Genomic DNA, 23,203 nt, shown 5'->3' with positions numbered 1-23,203 from the left:
TTCATTTTCATTTCATTTTGGGACCAAAGTTAGGCTCAGAGCTACCTAACACCTGCCTTTTCAGCTGGATTTTCAGTGTCAAATTCTTTGTAGAGTATCTCAGACGGCAGACCACATCTCAGGACTCAAGGCCAGTTTCCAAACAATGTGTTTTGTGTTGTCTTGATTCTGCCTTTTGCCTAGGGAATGTTGCCATGAACATTCATTTATTTTAGTTATTGTATTATGCCTATTACCTACCATTAGACTTACTAATTGGTTAGTGCTTTTGCAACATGAATGAGTATTCTTTGTCTTCCTTTGATAGACCACAGTAGATTTTTGACAATTCTAATTAGAGCCAAACCTGTTAAATGCTGAGGTTCATGTGTTACCCCTACCCATGGCAATGGAACTTCTACCACAAAATGTATTTTGTAGTGGCTAAGATTGCTGTTATTGCAATTCAATAGCCTCTTAGTGTCCAAAGTTTGAATCATATGCTGATAATGTTTTTTGTGCAAAATCAAAAATACCGGCATGCTACCGGCAAGACATGCCAGATACCACGAAAAAACCTGCGGTAGTGAAAAATTACCGGCATGCCGGTAGTGCGGTAGGGAAATTTTGCAACTCTACTTGCACGTGTTAAAATTGGAAGTGATTCGGACTCTTACTTCTCGAGATATTTAAGTTTTAAATAATGACCTTACTTTTGGGACACCCTGTACAATTCGAAAGCTCCGACCCGAACGATTTCTTGTGGAGTAAAGTCCTCATTCAATTATTTCATTAGCAAGCTCCACATCATGTCCTTTAGTGAAGATGCCACAATGATCCGTATAGTACATATTTCATAAGTCAGACAGTCATCATGCCTATATAGTTAGGTGTCGTGATTCGGTGTCAGGACTATACGGATTGAGGAAGATTCAAGGCCCAGCAGACCTCTCGTATAAATGTCTACGCTCAAGTTTATCGCTGAACTAAACAAGTTGCATAACGCTAACACTTACGAGAATAAATTGCAATTTTCGGTTTATTTTTCTTACGATTGCAAATTCGGCGTAGAGATGTGAAAACAATTGAACATGTTTTTCAAGATGAATGCCAACTCACATTGCCGTATAATGTATGAATTTCATAATAATCAATGGCTCTATGCTCCTTACATATTCTAGTAAAAATTTCTAGCTGCCAACTGTGACCGTAACTGTCGAGTTCCTTTACCACCTGTGTGACGTATTATCGGCTGCATGGCACGGCATACGGATGGAGCGTGGCTCCGTCACGCGAGGCAGCAGTTACCGACAAGATACGGCAGTCCGCCGTCCGATAGAGGCAAATGGTGACGTTTCTAGTTCGCTGGGATCACCACCGCGCTACCTGCCTTCCTCACTGTCGTCAGCCTCAAGTGCATGGGTTCTCAATTGTAGGAACGTCACCGCAACTTGGTAGCGACTGCTGTCCTTCGACCTTCAACGTCTGCCGTGTCCGCCCTTTCATTTGGCTCACGCGATATTGTAATGTGTAGTTACGCAACTTCTTAGTACTCGTCTGCATGCCCGATTTTCCTCCTCCCGCCCCGCCTGCCGCTGTGTCCTCCCTCCCCTTCCCCTGTCACCATGCCCTGCCCTCCCCGGACATCCCGTGTCCCCGTCCCGTCCCCGGGGTGCTCTCGATCTCACCCAGCGCCTATCTGACCGATCACCGTCTGCTCGTCCCCGTTCTCGGCCGGACGTCAGGTCCGTCTGCACGGCGCTCGGGTGCTGCTGCAACGACCACAGTGTCTCCCAGAATGCAGAGAAACCCGTCCTGACGGCCCGCCCGCGCGGCCGAGATCTCAGGTCGTTCGGTCACGCGTCTGTCGCAGCTTAACCACGAATCGGTCATATGTCGGTCATAGATAAGTCACAGATCAGTCAAATATCGGTCATGGATCGGTCATGGAAGGAGGCTTTGAGGTCAGCTGGCTGGTTACCGGGCTGGGTCAGTCATGGCTGACCCAAGAGACCCCCACACAGTAGTAACATGCGGCCCTGCCTATGCAGAACATGTTTAGAACGAGAAGGGAAGGTCGGGCAATGCAAGGTTACACATTCAAAGCGAGGGTAGCATACTGCTACGATACAGCTGAAAGGTTGTAAGGCGAGACACTCCTGCATTCAAGAGCATGTATGAATAGCTGCAGTACATACGTGCTGAGGCTATACGTGTTTGATGGCTCTCCTAGAGTGGGGATCTGATTGTTTTCCACTGATGACTGGACATCTTCTATGGACTCAAGGGCAGACTACCACCTCAGGAATGACACGAAGATTCTCAACAGCTTTGTACCTCAATGTCAGCTGCGCTCAATGACTCGGGAGTATCTCATTAAACACCAATTACCATGGAAGCGGTCCGCCCAACCTCGCCTTTTGTTCGTAGTGTTTATCATGGTCGGTATTTCAATGCCGCGCCAAGTTTCTAAGGCCACTGGCGCTGGGCCTTGCTGCAGCGGGAATGTGGTTTCTGAATGGTGCTCCGTGCCTAGGCGCGGTGGAGAGCCATGACGTTCTGGCGTATGTCGGCTCCTGAAACCGCAGGGTCAAGCCGGCACTGGATAGCTCCACGGGATGATCAAATGGTCAGGGACAGGGTCTGATGCCATGCCTCGACGACCGCCGCGGTCACCGTTTACGCGCCGCGGTCCGATCGGGTCACACTCACCACGGGTGTAAACATCGGAGCCGGTTACTGGGCGGAGTGTGATCGGGCTCAGGGCGGTGTTTAAAGCCGCAGACACATTCCTGCTGCTGAGGACTGGTCACTTGTCAATGGCCTCTGGTGATTGGTCTGCGCGGCGGTCAGCGGCGGGTCAGGTCGGTTCTGCTCCGGCACGTACCGGATCCCCGCCCGGTGAATGTGGATCCAGATCCACCCGGTGAGTATTAATGGATCCGGACACAGCCGGTGAAAGGATGGATGCAGATCGGATGATTTATACTTTTAGGAATGTTGACTGCTGAGGCACGCAGTCTGTCGAATTGTCAGAACAATTCATTCCCATGCAAGTTTTCACAGTCATTTCACGCGGCTGTTCTGTCCAGTCTAAACTGGATGTAACCGGCTCGATCTGGCTCGGTTATGGGCAGCTCGCCCCAGTCCAGTTCGGGTCACCAGTTTGTCGCAGGCAATCCGGACAGTGCCTGGAAGCGGTGTCGATAGCGGTTTGCCTGTTCGTGAGCAAACTGGCCGACAAAGATAAGCGGATACCAGCGGCCGTTTCAACTCGGTAGGTCTGGTCCCTTTCCGGCCCAATATAATGCTGTAACTACTTATTTCTCCACTCAGTTTCAGGGAACCAAACCGTACTGTACAGGGTGTCCGGAAAGTCCTGGCGCTTCTTTTGGACGCCATGTAACGCGCGCTGTGATTATTGGACATTCAGCCAATCATCACAGACATGACCCCTCGTTGATTGCTCAGCCAGGGGTCGTGTAAATATGACCTTGAAATCGTTTTCAGTTGGGTAGATGGGCGAAGATGCGCCTTGTCGCTGAATGCCTGCGCGCGGCGGCCGGGTGCGACTTGAACGAGGCGCGAGTTGCAGCGCGATGCGGCGTTTTTCGATGAATGGTTTAGCAGGTAAAGGTTTATTTCGACTCGGGAATTCCTTAGAAAATATCCTCAGACCGTTTCGAACGCGATATGGGAACGGAGCAGCATTTCAGCGCGGCAATCGAAGAAAGTGCGGGGGTCTGATGGACAAAAATGTCCCATCATCTTCGTCAATGTCGAATAAATGAATAACAGGCTGGCCCACGAGGGGTTCCTGGACAGCCACATCAACCCGAGGGTCAAGACGACATGCCCTAAAGGTCACTTCGCATTTCAACAGCACAGAGCACCCTCCAACAACGCCGCTGCCATTCAAGCTAAACTGACAGAGGAGCTTGCCGGGCCAGATCACCGTGGCGAAATGAGATTAGGCCGCCTTATTCTCCTAACCTGACCCGCTCGACTAAGGCGTGCTACGCGTTTTGTAGAACAGGATCTAGGCCATTTCTCACCCCAACCTGGAGTCGCTGAAGACTCGCATCATGACAGCATGGGAGGACCTGGAAATGCCCCGCATCGTCAAAACCCGCAGGCGCTTCCTCCCCTACGTCGAGGCCGTCGTCGGCGCCGACGGTGGTTACATTGAATGAGCACGTAGCGGAAGCATGTGGCTTGGTGTCCCTGGTCATTGTTTTGATCCATTGATTAGTATCTATGAACCAATGGCATTTGTTTTAGAAAATGTTGAAAAGCGCCAGAACTATCCGGACACCCTGTAAATTGTTGCGTTCAACTACAAGAGAAAGGTATTTTTGATACTTGCTAAAATAGTCAAATGTCTCAAGTTCTGCTGTCTGTACCGGTAATACATATGTATAGTTAGCCCAGCAACAATCCCCAATGCGATGAGGGGCGTGAGAGCTGAACACCGCCTGCTCCTGTTGTCGGCAAGCGGTGCTGAATTGGGCCCACATTGATCGCCACACACCCACGGCTGGATGACGTCACAGACAGCTGATAGTGACGTCATAGTTGGGCTATGACGCGCCGAACCACTTCATGGTGAAGTGTTTGAATGGGCGCTCGTTTAGGTGGTGCCCGGGGATCTCTTCACGGGTTACGCCGGTCACAACATGCTCCAGCGAGGCTCCAGGAGGGGTGGTGGCTGGACTGTTTCCGGCTGGTTTGTTGGGCAGGTCACGGGACTGTGGCCTATCGCTCACTTCTAAACACCAGGCAGCAGCGCTTCGACTGCCGAGCGTTTTTGTCGGAGAGATCGCCACAGAAAAAGCGGCCCCGGCCGCCGGTTGTTGTGTGGGCAAAGGCAGCAGTAGAGAGTTCTTCCAAGAACGTCTCCTGACGACAGTTTTTCACTGAGTCCACAGTGTGTCGACTAGAGTCGAGCTCTTTCCTCAGATGAGGCTGAGTAAACCACAGAACACAAAGCAAAAGAGCTCGAGTGGGAGCTTTACTGGTCAAAGCATGAACAAAGGTGCATGATTGAACAAAAATACCGGGTGGCCCAGAAAAAACGTTCCGATCTTTGGAGGCCTATATATCAAATACGAGTACAAATAACGAGCTAAATTTTTCATCAAGTTTGCGTCATTTCTTTGCGAATTGGTATGCCAAATTATAACACTATACCATCATTTTCAAGCTGGCAATCTTGAGTTGAACTAAGCAAGACGTTTTTGCTTTTTTTGCCGATGTCAAACGATAGTGATGATTTGGTTAGACGTCCCATGTTATAAAAAAGAATAAAAAATAGAGCACGTGAATGAAACCAACACGTATGTTCTTATTTTAAATATTTTTGTCTCACTTATGTGCCAAATGTTCAAATACTGAGCCAAAATGGTGCTCATGGATGCCATTCGTTTCAACACCAAATCATGTTTCGAGCAGGAGTGGCACGATGCATGGATTACTGCTGATTACCCTCCTTTCAGTAGATCAAACAGTAAATCGACCGGATAAGGAAAACAAACTAAAGCAGACCGGTTCATGTGTAGAAGACCACAGAATAACTTATGAAAAACAACATTGCCAGCAGATGACAAAAAAAACTGGTTGAAAAGCTACCTTTTCCCAGGAATGTCAGCCAGGAAAGCATTTGAGCCACAAGATGGTTAGAAAACTGGAAACTTCTTCCGATGCCGCTGGCACAGAGCCATCGTGGTTGCCTGAGGGAATGTGTCATCCTGAGACCCGAACCATCAATGAGGCTAGCTGCCAGTAGAAGTCATGGCTCTAGGCCGCGGTGCCGAGGGATGAAAGTGACCCGTTCACTCACATTTTTTAGTAAACATCGGAGCAAAAAAATAATTTTTACATGGCATGCTTGAAACACGAACCGTTTAAAAAGTAATTTACCGAACACCATGAAAATCACACCATTTACTGAAAATGTGTGCCGCATTGACTATACGAAGTTTCAATGTTGTATCTTTATCACTTTCTGAGAAATATTGATTTAAAGTTGGGAACGTCTTTTCTGGGCCACCCGGTATATTGATGGTTTTGCTGGGAACGTTCATGTGCGTGTGCGTTATTTTGATCATAATTTCTGAATTGTCAGGCCCGTATCTGTGTCTACGAGTATGCTGATGTCTGTATCCGTATCTCTGCCGGTCATTGTGTCCGTTTTTGTTCCTGTTTCTGTGCATATGCCTGTGCCCATGGCTGTGCCTGTGTCTGTGTCTGCCTGCGCCGGCCGGACTCGCATGATAACCAGGCCACCAGGCACGGCTTCACCGACTAAAAACTGTTTGTGCTGCCACCGACACGGAACTGATTGTGCCGTCTGGTCTGCCTTGGTCCCGGCTGGTCTGTCTCCGTCCGGGCTGGTCCGTCTGGTCCCTGTGTGGTCTGTCTAGGCCCCGTCTGGTCCGTCTCCGTCCCATCTGGTCCGTCTGGTCCCTTTGTGGTCCGCCTCGGTCCCGTGTTGGACGGTACTGGCCCCGCTGGCCCCGGTCCTGGTCCAGGTGCTGGTCCAGGTCGCATGATATTGTACTCCTTATTCCACCACAGAACAACGACTGGGACTAAATCGGGGGATACTAAAATTATATCATGCATATTGAGCTGGCCGAACTCCGTAGTCGTTAGGTAAATGATTACCAAAAACACGCTTTGATAGGCGAAGGGCCAGGAAGTTGTTCCTATTTCTAGTAAATTATTCTGATGAGTTTTGATGCTGTGGGTTGTTTGAGTTTGGGCTAGCAGCATGGAACGCCATGCATGGTGGTCATTTACATTGCATAGCTTATCGAATGCATCAAAACCAACGACTCTCATGTCAAGCTCGGTGATTATGCACATACTAAGCGTGCTGCTTGCTATGCAGTGGACCATCGGGAAAATCCGATATAATGTCGCTCCTATTGCGATATTTAAAAGGCCTGCCAACCAATGTCTGCAGCTGCGTGAGGTAACAAAGGCATTAGGTTTATTTCGTAAGAGCTTAAGTCGTCACAAATTACGTGATCACAATAAAATATAAATTTCTTTCAAAAGTAGGTTACTGAGATTCTTACTTACATGTGTTTTGCTGTAACAATTGTTTTTACTCGCGCATACTACGGTTCTCCTCTGCTTATTTCATGCTAACATGCACGCTTGTCAGTCGACTTTCTGTTTCATTTGTAGGTCCGATTCACACCCAGAGGCATATCCCATCCATGATCTTGAGCCGACCTGCTTAACTGATCAAACAAGATTGATATCAATTGACCTCCGATTGCGTCAGTCGGCCGCCGCTGATGAAAAAATAATCAGTGACACTGACACATTGATTATATACTGCTACTGCCTGCGGCATCTCCGTCCATTGTCAGAGAATGTGTGCTGAAATGCATCTCTACTGACGATGTTGCAGTGACGCGATATATGCCACATTGCAAGTCAGTTGGCTACGTCTTTCTGTAATGACTGCAGTAGTTTCATAGGAACTGGGTGGATGGTGACGTCAAACTCCTAGTAAATACTGGTGATGACGTCTGTCTCACTTGATGACCGCGACTGTCTTCAGCCACACAGCGGCCGCCGATGGGTTCATCCACAGACTTCTCTGTATAGTATTGAGAAGTATGGGGTTCATCATATGATCATGGTCCATGTTCATTCTACACCGGGGCTAAATTGTTATGTCTGTCTTTTCCTCGGTTCTTCCCTTCCAACACCACCCTATCAACACTCACCCCTCCCATTCCTCTCTCCAGTGCAGTCCTTTTCCCCTTACTTCCCCACCAGAGTCGATCGGCATATCCCACAGGGCGATTTCCAATCGGTTAGTCACTGCCGGCCCGGGGTCTCCCCGCGCCGTACCGAGCTCTACCTGAGATCATCCCCCACCCCAACCCGTTCCATTCCCCTCCGCGGCCTGGTGTGTCACCCGTCTGTGGTCAACATCAGCGGGTCAGCATGGGTTTGCGCTGTATGAGGTAGTACCAGTGAGCACCCGCCACATACGTTGTGAGCTGCGTCGTCCCAAGGGAACATGGTGGACTGATGACCCTGCAGGTAGCAAGTTTTGGGAAAGGTGAAACAGGCTTGATTCGTTATTATTCCCAGATATTCTGATGCTCATTCAGCCAAAATGAATCCAACAAATGCGTGTGATTTGAAATTGTCTACTTCGTTGCTGGATGCTGCACGTATACATGTGAGACTCGTTAAGTAAGTTTTTATGGCGAGTGATATCAAGCGAAGAATTAAACGGTTGAATCATTATGCGAAGGCTCACGACATAAAATTAATGAAGTTGACCGTCATTGTGATCATGTGACTAAGTGACGACTCAGTGAAGTAGATCACATGCATATTTCCGATGCCCCGGTCTTCTGTGGACCAGTCCGGACTCCATTTTCAGTCACCTCACCCAGCTCCTCCCTAATTTCCCACCTCGCCAGCCCGGCCGGTGTAGCGGCGCCCCGGTTCGGTTCTCGCGGTCAGCCGGCGGCCGGCAGTGTCGGAGCCGGTGTCGGTGTCGGGTGTCGGGTGTCGCGGTGCTGGGTGTCAGGTGTCAGATACAGGGGGCGGGACGCAGCGACAGACCTAATGGTGAGGCCGGGCGGTCCGCCGGCCCGCCGTGCGCGGCGGTCCGATCCGGTGAGGCGGCCATACCTGCAGCGATAGTCGGACCGACGTGCTGCACGGCACGGGGATAAAGTTACATCGTTAGCACGCACGCTGGGGAAACAAACAGAGACGCAGATTCAGACGAAGGCATAGATACAAGCACGGCCTTAGGTACAAACGCAGACGCAGTATGAGTACAGGCACAGACGTACAGTACAGATAAAATGATAGACATAGGAGTGTTTTCTAGGAGAAGACTCTCACACATACTTCTACACCACGTTCAAACACGGACAATACATGCACACGTATTCAGATACAACCCCACACACAGACACTGAGCGAATAATAGACGGATCGAAGCGGTAGCAGCGACAACAACAGACGGGCAACCCTGAAGCCCCAAAGTTCTGATCCCTATTAGTGTCCGAATGTGCGATGAAGACCTTGTTATGTGCGTGTCTTGCTGCGAGTGAAGTTTTCAGTGTGCTCAGATATTATTTTCGTGTTTCGATGATTCCGAGATCGATTGCAACTGAAGCCATGATCAGTCTCAAATTATGCACTTGTACGGCAGCCTTTAGTGAACTTAGACCCTAAACTCGCAACTTTATGAATTGTTGTGGTTTCCAGCACCCACAAACTGTTACAAGTATCGCCGATTGGCAAGAAGCTTTAAAAGTTTTGGCTTCCCACTGCCCGTCCCTATCGCCTATCCTTACTTCTCTTTCGTTCTGTCTATTCACACTTCTCAAAATTCTGCTCACATATTTGTTATTCAATGACGAAGCTGTTTTTTAGTCGACATCACACTGTTGAGGAACAAAGGACAGCGGTAGCAGTGGTTGCCTGTCGATATCACCCACTGCTGTTGCATCATTGCGCCAACAATCAGCACACCATCCTCACTATCATTGGTGCGCTGGTGGCGTACGCTGTCATATCCTGTTACTATATTGGTCAGGGTGAGCTTTACACGCTTCACCAAGCGGAACGAGACCTCTTTCTTACATTGGAACGGAGACGAGTCAGACATTCAAACGCGACCGCCATACACACTGTGTAATGCTGTGTCATTACGAAAATTGCAGGTCATTAGGAGGCATTCATTACTTTTGGCCGTGTTGAACAACGATGCTCTTTGCTTTATGTCCCTATTGTATAAGCAAACATTTATCTCCGTCAATATTTATGTGCAATTTTATGATGCCATGCGATATTATGAAATAGTTTTGGTCATATTAGGTACTTTTTAATTTAGATAATTAGTGCCACTTACCCTTCGGACAATGCCGGAACATAAAGGTACAGACCACCGCTAAAGTAATGTGCGGTTTTACCAATCTCAACGGACGGCTTTGACTGGCGATTTGTTTATGCAGAGTGATCGAAAAGAAGACGTCAATAGATAAATTTCAAGCTGCAAGGGCGACGATGCATGTAAGCTACATTAAAGTTTCATTGTAGTCTGGCTTATCGTTCCCAAGCTTCAGAAGCAGAATATACCTACCCATGACTGAAACCGTACATTAGGTACTTCTGCTGTGGACTGTACCAGTCTTCACTTCAACCTCTGATAGCCATGCCAGCGAGAAATGCAGTGAACAAACATATGGGGCAGTCTGCCAACTCGGACCCAAGGATTGCTGCGCAGTGGTAACGATGCTTATTCTTTTCAATGTTTGACTTAAACTTTTCATCCAACATTTCATCAAACATAAATGTATCCATCGCTGCAAAACGAGCAAGTTGTACAAACAGCATTGTTGCGTTGCTTAGAAAATATACCAAACCCCACAGTTCTATCTTTTAGCAATGAAAAACAAAGCTACTAGACACCGCCTGGTCCCGTGGTCGCACCCATTCATTTGCTGCAGCGCGTAACTCTGTGTTCTGGCAGCGGACACTCGCCCATTCCGATACTCTGTTTAGATGACTGCTCCCTTTCACCGTCTCTGGTTTGTTCAGTTCACTGAACAGCGGAACAGACGAGCTGAACACAGCTGAACAGGCGAACGGCTGACCCCCGGCAGCAGCTCGGCAGCGGTGACCTTTTTTGCCGCGGTGCGTGGCGCAATGCATACCACGCCGCGCAGCATCGCGCGCGACCTCTGAACCGCGGCGGGCTCACAAACACTTCAATTTGGCGTGTTTTCCCCTCCGAGACTGGCTGGTGTTCGTTCAAAGTGCGAGCCGGTGCCGGAGCGTCGCACTGCTGTGAACTCTCAGTTGAAACTGTGAATCATAAACACTCGAGATTAGAATTGTGTGGGAAATAGTTTCAAACTTATTTTCCAGACTTATCTCTAAAGTTTTCTCCTATTTACGTCATCCAGCTGATAAAGCCAGCGTGTTTCAACCAGTTGGAATGTTTTCGAAAGAGCCGTAAGCTGAGTGTCGTGTGCTCGAATGCCTCGTAAAGAATTTCTGAATGATGAGGCTGTACCTATTTATATTCGTGTCCGGCTCTCGCCAACTTGAATTATTAAACGTTTCTGCGAAATTGCAGCAGAAACTTCTTCAATCGCTAATCACCATGTTGTCCAGTAAAAGTTCTAACAGTATCGATTCGCCAGTCTGAGAAGTTTTCCGGTGCCTCCTTTTGTCCGCCCTTTGGTACGGGGTGTAATGCGGTACAGTATAACCTTCAGGTGTACCAAGTAGTGACATCTAGCGACAAAATTGTGCGACTGCTGCCCCGCAGCTATCGGCGCCCAAAGCATGTCGGCTTGATGGTACCTTTTTATCCTTATAAGCCGGATTGGATTAGTTCATCTCCCAACAATGGAGCGGTTGTGCTGAGCTCCACTAAAGGAATCGTCATTTGCATGGGACACGCGACTTGTCGATCTCATGTGTTATAAAATAATTGGGTACTTATTTACACTGTTCCTCTACTTAATGTTCCAATTATGCTGAGTCCACTTCTTAATCAGACCTAATTCTAATAAACCATGAAACTACACCCCAGTTGCTGCCTTATCGTGTGGTTAGATGTTTGAAATGATCAATAACGGCAGTTTATGGTGAAAGGTAATTCCCTCATTTCTCTGCTGTGTGACACCCCCTTCTCTCCTTGACAGAACGGCTACTCTCCGGCTCGGTCGCCGGGCAGCGGCTCCCATACCAGCTCCCACGGCTCCGGTAAGGAGGTGGAACTGAGCAAAACCAACCTTTACATCCGCGGACTGGGCCCGGAGACCACCGATGAGCACCTGCGGACCATGTGCGCCGGCCTGGGTCAGGTCAACTCGACCAAGGCCATCCTGGACAAAACCACCGGACAGTGCAAAGGTCAGTGAGAGGGAGATAAATAAGATTCGGGGATAGTAAGAGTTGCGCTGGACACAAGGCTATCTGAGACAGTTGACGACTGGTGCAACTGTCGTTGGCGAGGGTATATACAATGGGTCTGGGCGTGCGAGATTTGTAACTTGATAGCACATCAAATGTCAGTGGTAAGGACATCGGGCGAGCGATATGTTGGGGCTGCCGTGGGGATGAGCTTCGTCATGCTGTAGGTTTCGCTCATAAATTTCGCCACCGCTTGTGACCAAATGCTCAAACATGGGCCAATGGAGTCGTGGCCATGAACTTCTGCGCGATAAGGGTCAGGTATGGGGACAAACTGCTCCGGGTTAATGTTTCCAAGGGTTAAGACCTGTTGTTCGTCCTGCTTTGACATTGAAAGGCTATATTGCTAAACCATCATGGGCCAGGAAAGACGTTACGAATAAATGATACATAGTTAAGTCCTCTTTGGCACAATTTTTTAAATTTGCTTTTAGAAATGCGGACTCCCTGCGCAAAGTGGTGGCTTTTCCGCTTGTCCCCTTGCTCGACAGATCAGCCGATGGTTTATTCTTTGATTGCATCGTATAGTTATTCATTTACATCGTCCCCAATAAACGCTTACGTCGCGTCTACCTGTCCTTGTCCCTGTCGTCTCTCTTTCAGTCTCTCTCGCCTTGTTTTCTCCCTGTCGACGTTCCCTGTCGCTCCGTTTTTCGTCGGTCCTCTCTGTCGCCAGTCTGCCTGTCGGTGGCAGCCGCGGCGCAGAAGCACGTCGCCACTACCCGGCGGTGATTCAATTAGATTTGATTGACTCAACTAGCCCGGCCGGCGGCCCGCTCCTGCCGCGGGGAAGGGTGACGTCCTGCCCCTCCCCTCCGGCGGCCCGCGCGCCGCCGCCGGCCACAATGGATGACCGCCGCCGGCCGCGCCATGGCACTAATTGGCACTGCCCTGATGGCCGAGAGGATGGCAGCTACTGCCAGCTCGTTGGGAACGCTGGAGAAGGGCGGTCATCAGAGCTCAGAGGGTGCCAGCGGAGGGACATTGCCACGGCGTGGCGCGGGAAATACAGCATGCTCTGGTGTTGTAAACAAAATCAAACAACATAGAGGATAAGGGGACTGATCGCTCATGTGCTGATACGATGACACATTGCTCAAACAATTTAAATGTAATTTGGGATATAAATATCGAGTAATAAGCTGTATTTTCTACGGTACGTACGGTACGGTCAGTTACGGTACGTAACCGCGAGAATTCACTGCACAAGGACAGACGTCTCTTGCTTTCAAATACCCCGAGCCACGACATTTTATCTCTGTCATGGAACTCCCTTTCTCGACACCGGTGGATACCCTGCTAAGTAATTCACCGCTGCTCCAACAGGCTGCTATCTCTGGCGAGCTCATTTCCTGTGGGACGGGGCGTCATGATCTAAACTGTGCCGCGTCGAGCCGGTCCACAAATAGCACCCTCATTACGTCGAGTCGAGCCGGACACCGCCGATCCCGAATTGGACGCGGGGACACGGCACCTCTTTCACAGCAGTCGGGCAGCGTTAGACGCCATTAATGTTAAACGAGCTGAATGAAAAAGTAATTGAATTGGCGTGTTTAAACGGCTTTGGTGGAATCATTTTCCGTCAGAATTTATTGTTTGGACACATTTATCATGTGATTGGTAATATTTGCTAAAAATAGCCAGTGTTTACTTCAAATCTCCTGGCAGGCTGGATACAGTATTGATTTTCTCTGCTTCAAAGAGAACCTATACAGATAACATGCTGCAGCTTCCAACTAACTACATTTACAAACACAGACCTACTTAAAGTAAACGTGCATTATTCAGAGCACATCTCGAGCCGCTATTCGTACGCTCCCAGATCGTCACAATATGGCTTTTTATACATATAGACTAGTGTTGTAATGGAACCTCAGTGCTACCCATAGGCCATAACATATTATATAATAGGCCAACCAACCATTCAACTAACACTCACCCACCTCTTTCCCGCTGCTCTGCGCAGGGTACGGTTTCGTCGACTTCGACACCGCAGAGGCGGCGCAGAAGGCTGTGAAGCACCTGGTCGCCCGGAACATCCAGGCTCAGATGGCTCGCCAACAGGAGCAGGACCCGACCAACCTGTACATCACCAACCTGCCGGCGTCCTTCACTGAGCGGGAGCTGGAGGCGCTGCTGCAGCGACACGGATCTGTCATCTCCACCCGGATACTGAGGGACGACAACGGCGTCAGCAGGGGCGTCGGATTCGCCAGGTGAGAAAAGGAGGGAAGAGGGAGAGAGAGAGAGAGAGAGAGAGAGAGAGAGAGAGAGAGAGAGAGAGAGAGAGAGAGAGAGAGAGGGGGAAGGAGGGAAGGAGGGAGAGAGGGAGGGAGTGGGGGAGTGGGGAAGGATGGAAGGTGGGGAGAAGGGACAGCAGAGAGATGTAATAAAAGGTCAGTAGAGGAGCTCAAAGAAGGAGTAAGCAGTGGAACGAAAGACAGAGAGAAACTTGAGATAGGTAGAGAGGGGGCTGAAAAATTGAGGAAAGTGGGAGGATGTTTAGGGGGAGCGGGGTCGCTCGGAAGTGTGATTAGGCACGCAGCTGTTTACCAGCGCAATCAAGCAGGTTTTATGTTCTATGCGTAGAAATTATAAGTCGATACTAACGTTGATCCCCCCTCCGCCAGGATGGACCTACCCGAGACCTGTGACAAGGTGATCCGCGCGCTCAACGGCCACACTCTAGACAACAACCAGGGGCTCCAGCTGGCGGTGAAGTTTGCAGACGGAAACAAGAAGCGCCAGCAGCAGAAGGCGGTGGCCGCTGCCGCTGCCGCTGCTGCTGCGGCCGCCGCCCAGCAGGAGCCCCGCTGGCGCCCCCTGGAGCCGGCCGGACCGCGGCTGGCCGGCTACGAGGCGGCGCTGTCGGCGGCCGGCCGCTACCCGCTGCAGCAGCTGCCCTACTGGCCGCAGCCGGCGCTCGTCTACCCGGGCGGCTCGCTGGCCGGCCAGCACGAGCTGGACACGTTCAGCCTGCTGCAGAGCATGCAGCAGCTGCAGCTGGCGGCGGCGCCGCACCCGGCGCACCCGGCGCACCCGCAGCAGTACGGCGGCTACCCGGCCTACGGGGCGGCGCCGTACCCGCCGGCGGCCACTGCCGTCAGCCTGGCCGGCTTCTACCCGCCGCACCACCACCATCACCACCTGGTGCCGGCCGTGTCGCTGGCGCCCGCCGAGGCCGCTGGTGCTGACTGAGCGACACTCAGGTGAGCGGACATGATGGGGTGTACTGGGGGAATGGAGAGGGTAAGGACTGGGAGAGGGATGAGCGCTGGAGAGTGAGAGATGTCTGGCCTGGGGCCGCGGAGCGAGTTTTTGGGTAGTTTTGAAATGCGTTTTGCTTTTTTCGCAATTGCCTGAAAAATTACTAACAGAATCAAACTTTGCCGATTTCAGGTTGGTGCTGATTGGGGGGCAGAAGTGTGTTGGCGGATGAAGGAGCTTACAGGCGTCGGTGCTGCCACTGAGAGTGGAAGAGTCGTCCGACTTTCGGCCGTTGATGGCGCTAGTGTGCGCGACTGTGGAGCTAGAGTCAGTGTGCGGCCTCGAGGCGGACGAACGGACATACATGACCGCCTTACGAGAGGGAAGACTTTCTTCAGTGAACGGACAGACTCTTTGATTGGAGTATGAACTCCAGTGAGGGTGTGCTGAGGTTCCATTCCACTGAAATTCCGACACCGCGCCGCACTGTGGGGTGTGGAATCACTCGATTTGGTAGCTGCGTGAATCACCAGTTCGCGATGTTTCGCCAGACGGTCTCCAGTGGTCCGCCGCTGGTCCCCGTCGTCCGCCGCTTGTCCCCGTGGACCATTTTTCGAGGCCTCGCGTCCCATCTCGAGTCTGCTGCCTACGACGACTGACTGTCTCATGTTTTATACGGCCTACATCCTGAATATTTATATTTAATTTCCTGCCTTTTGCGGAGTTTGCCTGTGTGAAGTGTGTCCCGAGTGCCGTTCGCCTTTCTTGGGTCGTTGGGGTTATAGATTAGGTGGACGTAGTAATTTGTGCGGGGTTGGAGTGCTCTTTGCGGTGCCTTCGTCTTTGTCTCGCCTTACTCTCGACTTGTCTCCTTTTTTAAATATCTTCTTTGATTGCTTCTAGTTGACTGTGCTGCATGGTGAAATTCATGCAGAGGTGATAGCTGGTAATTCCATAGGAGAAAGATTCGGATGTTATGATAGGTAAATGCTATGATCAGCAGCCTGCAGATCAATCTACATTCCTCAGAGAACATTTATTGTGCCATACAGAGACTATTGTAAACCGAGCCGTGGAGAGGTGTAAGATTCATGAGAGAAAAGTCCGAGATCGGCCATCCCCTAACCCTAAAAATTGCATTTCTTTACGATTTGTTACAATTTGAGATTATACAAGACGTGTGGCGATATTTTCCCGCGTCTGACTACATCATGGATGTCGAGGGGATATATTTCATATCTCTCCTTCATGCCATATCGTGCTGAGGTGTATAGGAGAAATGTGTCGTCTAAACTGTGGCTGGTAGATTTGTTTGAGGTATTGTCTCGGCTGGGTCTGACTTCCCCACTGGTTCAGCCACTGGTCTGCGCTGTCGTGATGTGGTGAAACAGACTACATGTCACCACGAAAATAGCTCCGAAATGGAAGAGGTCTGGTGCCTGGACTTCAAGGAGATTCCGGGAGGACTGTCCCCCCCCCCCCCCCCGGATAGCCGGCCCGCTATTTTTGTACATATTTTTGTGACCGTCAATGACCACTGTCTCGGAACGTTGCGCATGTTTGAAGTTTTGGCGACGGCTTGGGAGGTGCTGTTTGTATGACCAGTGGTTGCTGTTTGTATGACCAGTGGTTGCTGTTTGTATGATCAGTAGTGCAAACCGCCAGGGGATTGAGCGGGTTATGTTGACGGACTGTCCGAGTGAAGGCCGCACTGGCGACACGACATTGTCTCTGAGCGGTTCCGAGAATTAGGGGCAGTGGCGGGAGTGGCGGGTTTGTTTGGGAGTGTGGATGTTTGGGATTACGATTGTCATGTTTGTCGGGGATTGTGAATGAGTTGGGTGTTATGTATGTCCGGGTATGTGAGCCGGGGACCAGTTCGTCAGGTGTGCGGCAGTGTAGCGCCCACAGTCCGTGTGCCGGGCTGGACTGAGGGCTGCGATGGCAGGGGTATAGGTGCGGCAGCGTGCCCAGCAGAGAGGAGCCGCTGGGTGACCCGGCCGTGTCCTCAAGGACGGCCGGCTGGGCCGCCGGCGGAGAACAATACACGAAAAAAAAACATACAACGGTAGTGTGTGGAGACTGAGTGGTGGCTGCTGAGGTATATACTGAGGCAGGATTGGGCACCTCGCCTGCCCCTGCGCGCACTGCGGCCAGCCGCCAGTCGACCGGGTGCGGGGTCACGGGCCGGGTCAGTGGTCAAGGTCACCGACTGCGACTGCACATCAGACAGTGGAGTGGACAGTGGCGATTGGCGAATCAGCACATCGACATTTGCGCAGTGCATTAATGGCCAACCTGAGGTCAGTTCAGTACCGTGACCTCTCCATTGTAAATCAATTGGTGAACTCTGGAAATTATTTGCACCGGAAGTGGTAAAATCTGATTTTTTTAAAGCATGCATATTTGCTCTCTCTCTCCCCTCTCCTCTCTCTCTCTCTCTCTCTCTCTCTCTCTCTCTCTCTCTCTCTCTCTCTCTCTCTCTCTCTCTCTCTCTCTCTCTCTCTCTCTCTCTCTCTCTCTCTCTCTCTCTCTCTCTCTCTCTCTCGTCACGTTACTGGCATATGCCGTTGACAATATGGTGCACTTCAAATCTTGTGTGAACCGTCAATTTGGTGTCTAGGGCCATTCAAAGCATATAAATCAGTTTTTTTTGTAGCTCCCGATCAAAACGAGTCGCCACCAATGAACTCTGAATAGATTCAGCTAAGTTTCCGGGAGTGCCAGCAGTCTGCGCACTTCCCAGGGGTGCTTGCAAGGAAATACATTAATAAAACAACAACCAAACAACATTGCGGCTCTATTTCCCGGATGCCCGACGATAAGGAAGATTATATACCGATGAGCGAGCTGCCTGTGAAATGGTTAGACTCTGACCTTCCCTGTCTCTTAGGAAGACTAACACCAGGTAAATAGCGCATATTCTCAAGCTCGAAGCTAAAGTGAAACATTTTGTTCCGTTACTGACAGCAACTCCAACTGAAAAAAGTAAGACTTCCTGGTTGCAAATCATATGCTTCATAACTTAGCTTCAAACAGACGTAAAACGTCTCGGAGCGACCTCAATAGAAGTCAAACTGCGGCAAAAGCAGATGGATCTTACAATGTTCACCCCAAGTATATTATGACTGCCTAATTGCTTTTCAATGTTTTATCTCATCAATTTTGACCTTTGCTGTCTTACTTTGTATTACAAGAGTCGTGTTTGCATGGCGCAAAACATGCAGTGTCCACTAGCCTTATCAAAAATGTGCAATAATCAACATAACGTCTATCCTTATTCCTTACCGAGTAATGCAACTACATTAAAGTTTAATGCGTGTCTTTCATCACATTGTACCTATGCGTAGTTTGAATATGGTTGACTGATGGTTTATCGAATAGCTGGGGTTGTAAGTAGCCGAACATTTTCACATTTACATTAGTAGCCATTTTCACATTTACATCCTACGTCTACATAATTCGTATTGGTGATTATGAGAAATATTCAAATCGGAAGCCGTTTTAAAAAGACCTCTCAAATCAAACATGCAAATCATACCAAAATGCGTGTAAATGTAATTCCAAACGAGCCGTTTCCGTTTTAAAATTATTTCAATCAACTTTTGCCTTTGAAAGCAAATGTGCACCTGACATGTCGTACTTGCACCGTTCTGTCCACTAAGTGCTTAAATATGTAATATCCTAGTTCTCTGTTCTGTTCGCGACCTTCCCAATTCAGCATTCAAACACTTCAAACACAATTATGTGAAACGTTAGTGTTTTATTGTGCTGTTTATTACACAAATAAATCTTTTACAGTATTGTTACAGTCATCAGCCTTGTTGCTCAGTTCATTTAGTGTTACTCAGTCCAGTTGGGAAGTTCAGTCGATATCCCGTTCAGGGATGTGAGATGTCTTCTCGTTCCGTCCGCTCCTAGAGCACGTACTGGCGGCCGGTGCGGTGGACGGGTCGCTCCTGCCGGCCGCCGCGCCGCGGGTAGTCCCGCCGTCGCTGGACGTCCTGCCGGTACTGGAACTGGTTGTCCCGGGGCGGCGATCGGCGGCCGTTCGGTCCAGGCCCTCCGCGCTGGAACGGACCGCCCCGCCGGCCCCCCGGGGGACCACGCCGGCCCGGCCCGCCGCGGCGGCCAAACGGCCGGGTGGGCCGGGTGGGCCGCGTCGGCCGGGTGGGGCGCGTGGGCCGCGTGGGACGCGTGGTGGGTGTTGTGGGCGTGGTCGGCGTGGTGGGCGTGGTGGGCGTGGGCCGCGTCGGACGGGTCGGGGGCGTGGTGGGCTCCTCCGTGGTCCAACCGTCGTAGCTGTAGTCGCTGTCACCTGCAACGGAAAACAACTTTCTTAGTTCAGGACGAGGCATCGATGCCGATGATATGCACCATTTATGAGAGACGTAAAATAGGTAACTAAATGTTACAATGTATTTATGGCCGCAGAAAAAAACAGCAACTAAATGTTCTCAGTAGCCAGGAAGAGCCTATGAGTAAAGAACAGTTCGATGATTTTTATGCGATCAATTATGAATGTTGCATGCGGAATGAGCGATCCATACCACGTGAGCCAACTCAATAAAAGAAGGTGCTTTCCAGACGGGAAAAGGTGCATAACATTGACCAAATAGCGGTTAATGGATAGTTCATCGGTTTTTATAAAGGTCAGCATTGTTGCGGGCATCGGCTACTTATCCGCGGATAAGGGAGTGACCGATCTTTCGATATGCAAGTAGGGACGATTTGGTGCTCTCAGTACCTAATGAGGAAAGGGATCAACACGATGAAGACAGACCACAGGTAGCTTGTCCTCGGGTCATTTATATTTGCCTGGCTCTCTGGGAGAGCTATGTTCGTGAGTCACCCGGTTGGAGTGATGTTCGCAGGTCTTTGTTTTACCATTCGTTTATAAGCGATTCAGGTGTCGAGTTCAAGCATTTCCTTCATTGACCATACTAATTGATATCGGTGCCTCATGCTCGCTAATGACCGGAAAATCCAGCACTTGTCATTTTCCTATCCGACTGCCCAGTTATGCGAATGCTGGGTACCATGCCCAGTTTCCTCACAATATCTATATGCGTTTTCAGAGGAAATAGTCCACTGAGTATGGGAGTCGTCGTCAGTCGCTTATCAGTCAGCCGTTTTGGTACAGTACGGTTTCCAGTGACCCTAAGTGCGGTCCTTACCCCCGCGGTGGTGGAACCAGCGGCGGCGGTGGGGCGGCGGCCGGCGGCGGTGCGGGCGGGGGCGGGGGCGGCGGCGACGCTGCCTCTCTCTCTGCCAGAAAGGGCGCCTCTCCCGCCCGAAGCCCTCGGATACCGGTGCGCCCCTGCCTGCGGTCCTCCGTCCCTCGTGGACACCAACTTCCACTGTCGAACACCAGCGTGAGCCCTTTCAGCGCGAGATCTTACCTACCGATTGTAAACAAACGAAATGCGAAAATAAATACGACATTTTAATCAATTTTTCATCGAGGCATGAAAATCACATGCATGGATTTTAGCTAGCTTTGAAATTCCTTTGTTCTCTTTATCAAAAATAAAAAAGATGAGGACGCATTTGCCGTTACAATTCTAAAAGCACATAATTTCAAAAAAAAACTTCCAAACCCTTCCGAGACGAGTGACCTTAGCGTGTAACCCGCAACCGTGTTTTAACTTTTTTGACGGTTAAACATATGTCAGTTCAAAAAAAAAAAAATGGAATGTGTTAACGCGTTACGCATCTCAAATATGTATCTGTCACAGTTGTTACACTGCTCCCGATGTCTTTATCGACAAGTTGCATGATGAAGACGTAACCGTTTCTGGTTCTGACCACCGACATGGTGTTTCGCGGCATGCATTTCACTTCTCTACCATGGGCCGCTTTTGTTCGGCTCTTGTAGAGCTCGTAGTTACGGACTCTGCACCCGGCATCCTTCCCCTAATTTTGAGTCTGGCGCCGTTTGAGTCAGTTTTTCCACCGCCACTGCCCGGCTGCCGCCGCCGCCGCTGGCCAGCTCTGGGTATGGTCCTTTCGAACCTGTATCAATATTATAATAATTTATTTACGAGTGTATGTTGTATTCGATTCGATATAAAAGAAAACGTTTTTATATGCTCAGGAATTTCAAAACAAAGTTAGCATGATAATTCTCATCTGCTGTCTAGCAATAAATTGATAGCAAATGTCCTTATTTTTATTCAAGATAGTTTTGTTCTTAGAAAGGCAGCTGCGACAGTTTGCAATTGGATAGGCTGCGATTATGATATTTTCTTCTTATTGCATTTCAAGTAACTTTCAAGCTGTGAAACATGATTTCCATCTGACACTGTTTTTTATAGATCTGGTATTTGTCATTGAACATTTTCTTGTTTTGAGCACATAAGTAAGTTCAAAATACCCAGGCGCACTATTTTTATCAGCATCAAGATTAGTTAATTGCCGTGTGAGATGACCATTTTATGACTTGCTTTATATGATAAAAGTTTCAGGGAATCGTTTTTGTTTTTATTGGCATGCAATTAAGTTACAATGCAACATCTCGCATTGCTTGCGCTTATTCCCGTTTGCCTTTGACTATAAATTATTTTATCGAAGTTTTGCACAACAGTTTGCGGTACTAATGGGTATGAGTGATTGTTGAGTATCGGGGCACCAGCTAGGAGTCTAAGTATCAGTCTCACCGTCTGAGCCGTAGTCCCAGCTGCCGTAGTCGTTGTACCCGCGCTTGTTCTGCCGGGCCGGCGAGCTCGACCCGCGGCTGTCGTAATAGTCGTACCCCGAGTTTGAGCTGTAGCTGGACGGCGCAGAGTAGTCGGCCACTGCGTTCCAGTCCCGGTACTGGCCTGAGACGGGCGGTGGGGCTGAGTCAGGCGCCGACGGGGACCGAGGAGTGTGATTTAAACCAAACTACAGTCGGAGAACATGCCTTTGGTGAATGAAAACGAGATCTGTGATGGCAAATGAATATAGCTAGCTAAATTCTGACACACGAAAACACATGACGTCGCTCTCAAGCGAACAGAGCAGACAAGCAATAAGAATAGTGCTGAGATTTGAATAACAAAATACTCGCCTTCCTCAGAGTGATATTTTTTCAGCTATACTAGAAATTCTCACATTCCACTACTACTCTCTCACCGTGGGCAGGCAGCAGTGAGCAGCTCACTGTGAGAAGAAGGGCCAGCCGACCGGCGGCGGCCACTGATGACGTCATGGTTGGTCCTGCTCGCGGTGCCGTCGCCAGCCGACTGAACAGCGCCGCGCCGAGCCCGTCATATAGACGCGGTTTGGCCGCGACCTTCCCCGAACTGCCACTGAAGCCGGCGGTGCATTGTTTCCATCGGACGCAGCGCCGGTGTCGGCACCTGGCGTTTTTATTAGAGCAGCTTTGTTTCCTGACCGTATACTCACGATTTGATGGTATTGTTTCATTCTTTCCGCCTCTGCTCCTTCCCGGCTTAGCCAGGGCTGGAAAAAGTGTTTCGGTGGTTGTCGTCCAAAGAAAAACGGGCTTATTTGGTTGTCAACTCAAGATGTCTAACCCGCGCCCCGCTGAGGGATGTGCGTGAAGTTGGCGTCGGATTCGGATTCGTATTCAGCGTCGAGTACCGAATCACTTGAAAACGTCATATCTGGTCAATTCGGGGACGGGGAGCACGAATATGACATTAATTTTGCCCTAGCAGGTATCCCTTATCCCTTAATCGTCCCTTAAACGACGGGGCGCGCCAAAAGTGCCTCAGGGGCTCTTCCGATCACGAAAATAATGGTCCCAGGCGATTCCCCGGGTCGATATCTAGCCGCACCACCACTAACTTCACACGTGCCTCATATCCCTTATCCCTTAATCGTCCCTTAAATGACGGGGCGCGCCAAAAGTGCCTCAGGGGTTCTTCCGATCGCGAAAATAATGGTCCCAGGCAATTCCCCGGGTCGATATCTAGCCGCACCACCACTAACTTCACACGTGCCTCACATCCCTCATCCCTTAATCGTCCCTTAAACGACGGGGCGCGCCAAAAGTGCCTCAGGGGTTCTTCTGATCGCGAAAATAATGGTC

General features: G+C 49.9%; 2 protein-coding genes across 2 annotated transcripts in view; one reads left to right on the top strand and one right to left on the bottom strand.

The window, feature by feature from the left end:
* The window catches only part of LOC122381490 (RNA-binding motif, single-stranded-interacting protein 3-like), a 41,490-nt gene extending 24,259 nt beyond the window's left edge, over window positions 1-17,231 (top strand). The window contains exons 2-5 of the mRNA XM_043365717.1: window positions 11,688-11,898; window positions 13,925-14,174; window positions 14,589-15,167; window positions 15,358-17,231. Coding sequence (XP_043221652.1) covers window positions 11,688-11,898; window positions 13,925-14,174; window positions 14,589-15,156 — 1,029 coding nt within the window. The 3' untranslated portion in view covers window positions 15,157-15,167; window positions 15,358-17,231. The remainder of the gene's footprint in view (window positions 1-11,687; window positions 11,899-13,924; window positions 14,175-14,588; window positions 15,168-15,357) is intronic.
* A 1,681-nt stretch (window positions 17,232-18,912) lies between these two features.
* Window positions 18,913-22,685, bottom strand: LOC122381488 (translation initiation factor IF-2-like). The gene is made up of 3 exons (XM_043365716.1): window positions 22,282-22,685; window positions 21,825-21,986; window positions 18,913-19,483 (listed from the first exon to the last, which is right to left on the bottom strand). Exons 1-3 carry the CDS (start codon window positions 22,355-22,357, stop codon window positions 19,083-19,085), a joined length of 639 nt encoding a protein of 212 aa, XP_043221651.1. The 5' UTR covers window positions 22,358-22,685; the 3' UTR covers window positions 18,913-19,082.
* Window positions 22,686-23,203: the final 518 nt, after the last annotated feature.

This window comes from Amphibalanus amphitrite, unplaced genomic scaffold, assembly GCF_019059575.1.
Source record: "Amphibalanus amphitrite isolate SeventyFive unplaced genomic scaffold, NRLGWU_Aamphi_draft 000121F_arrow, whole genome shotgun sequence".
In the NCBI taxonomy this organism is placed as follows: Eukaryota; Metazoa; Arthropoda; class Thecostraca; order Balanomorpha; family Balanidae; genus Amphibalanus; species Amphibalanus amphitrite.
Note: the sequence above shows the minus strand (reverse complement) of the source record. Positions and strands in the feature narration are given on the sequence as shown.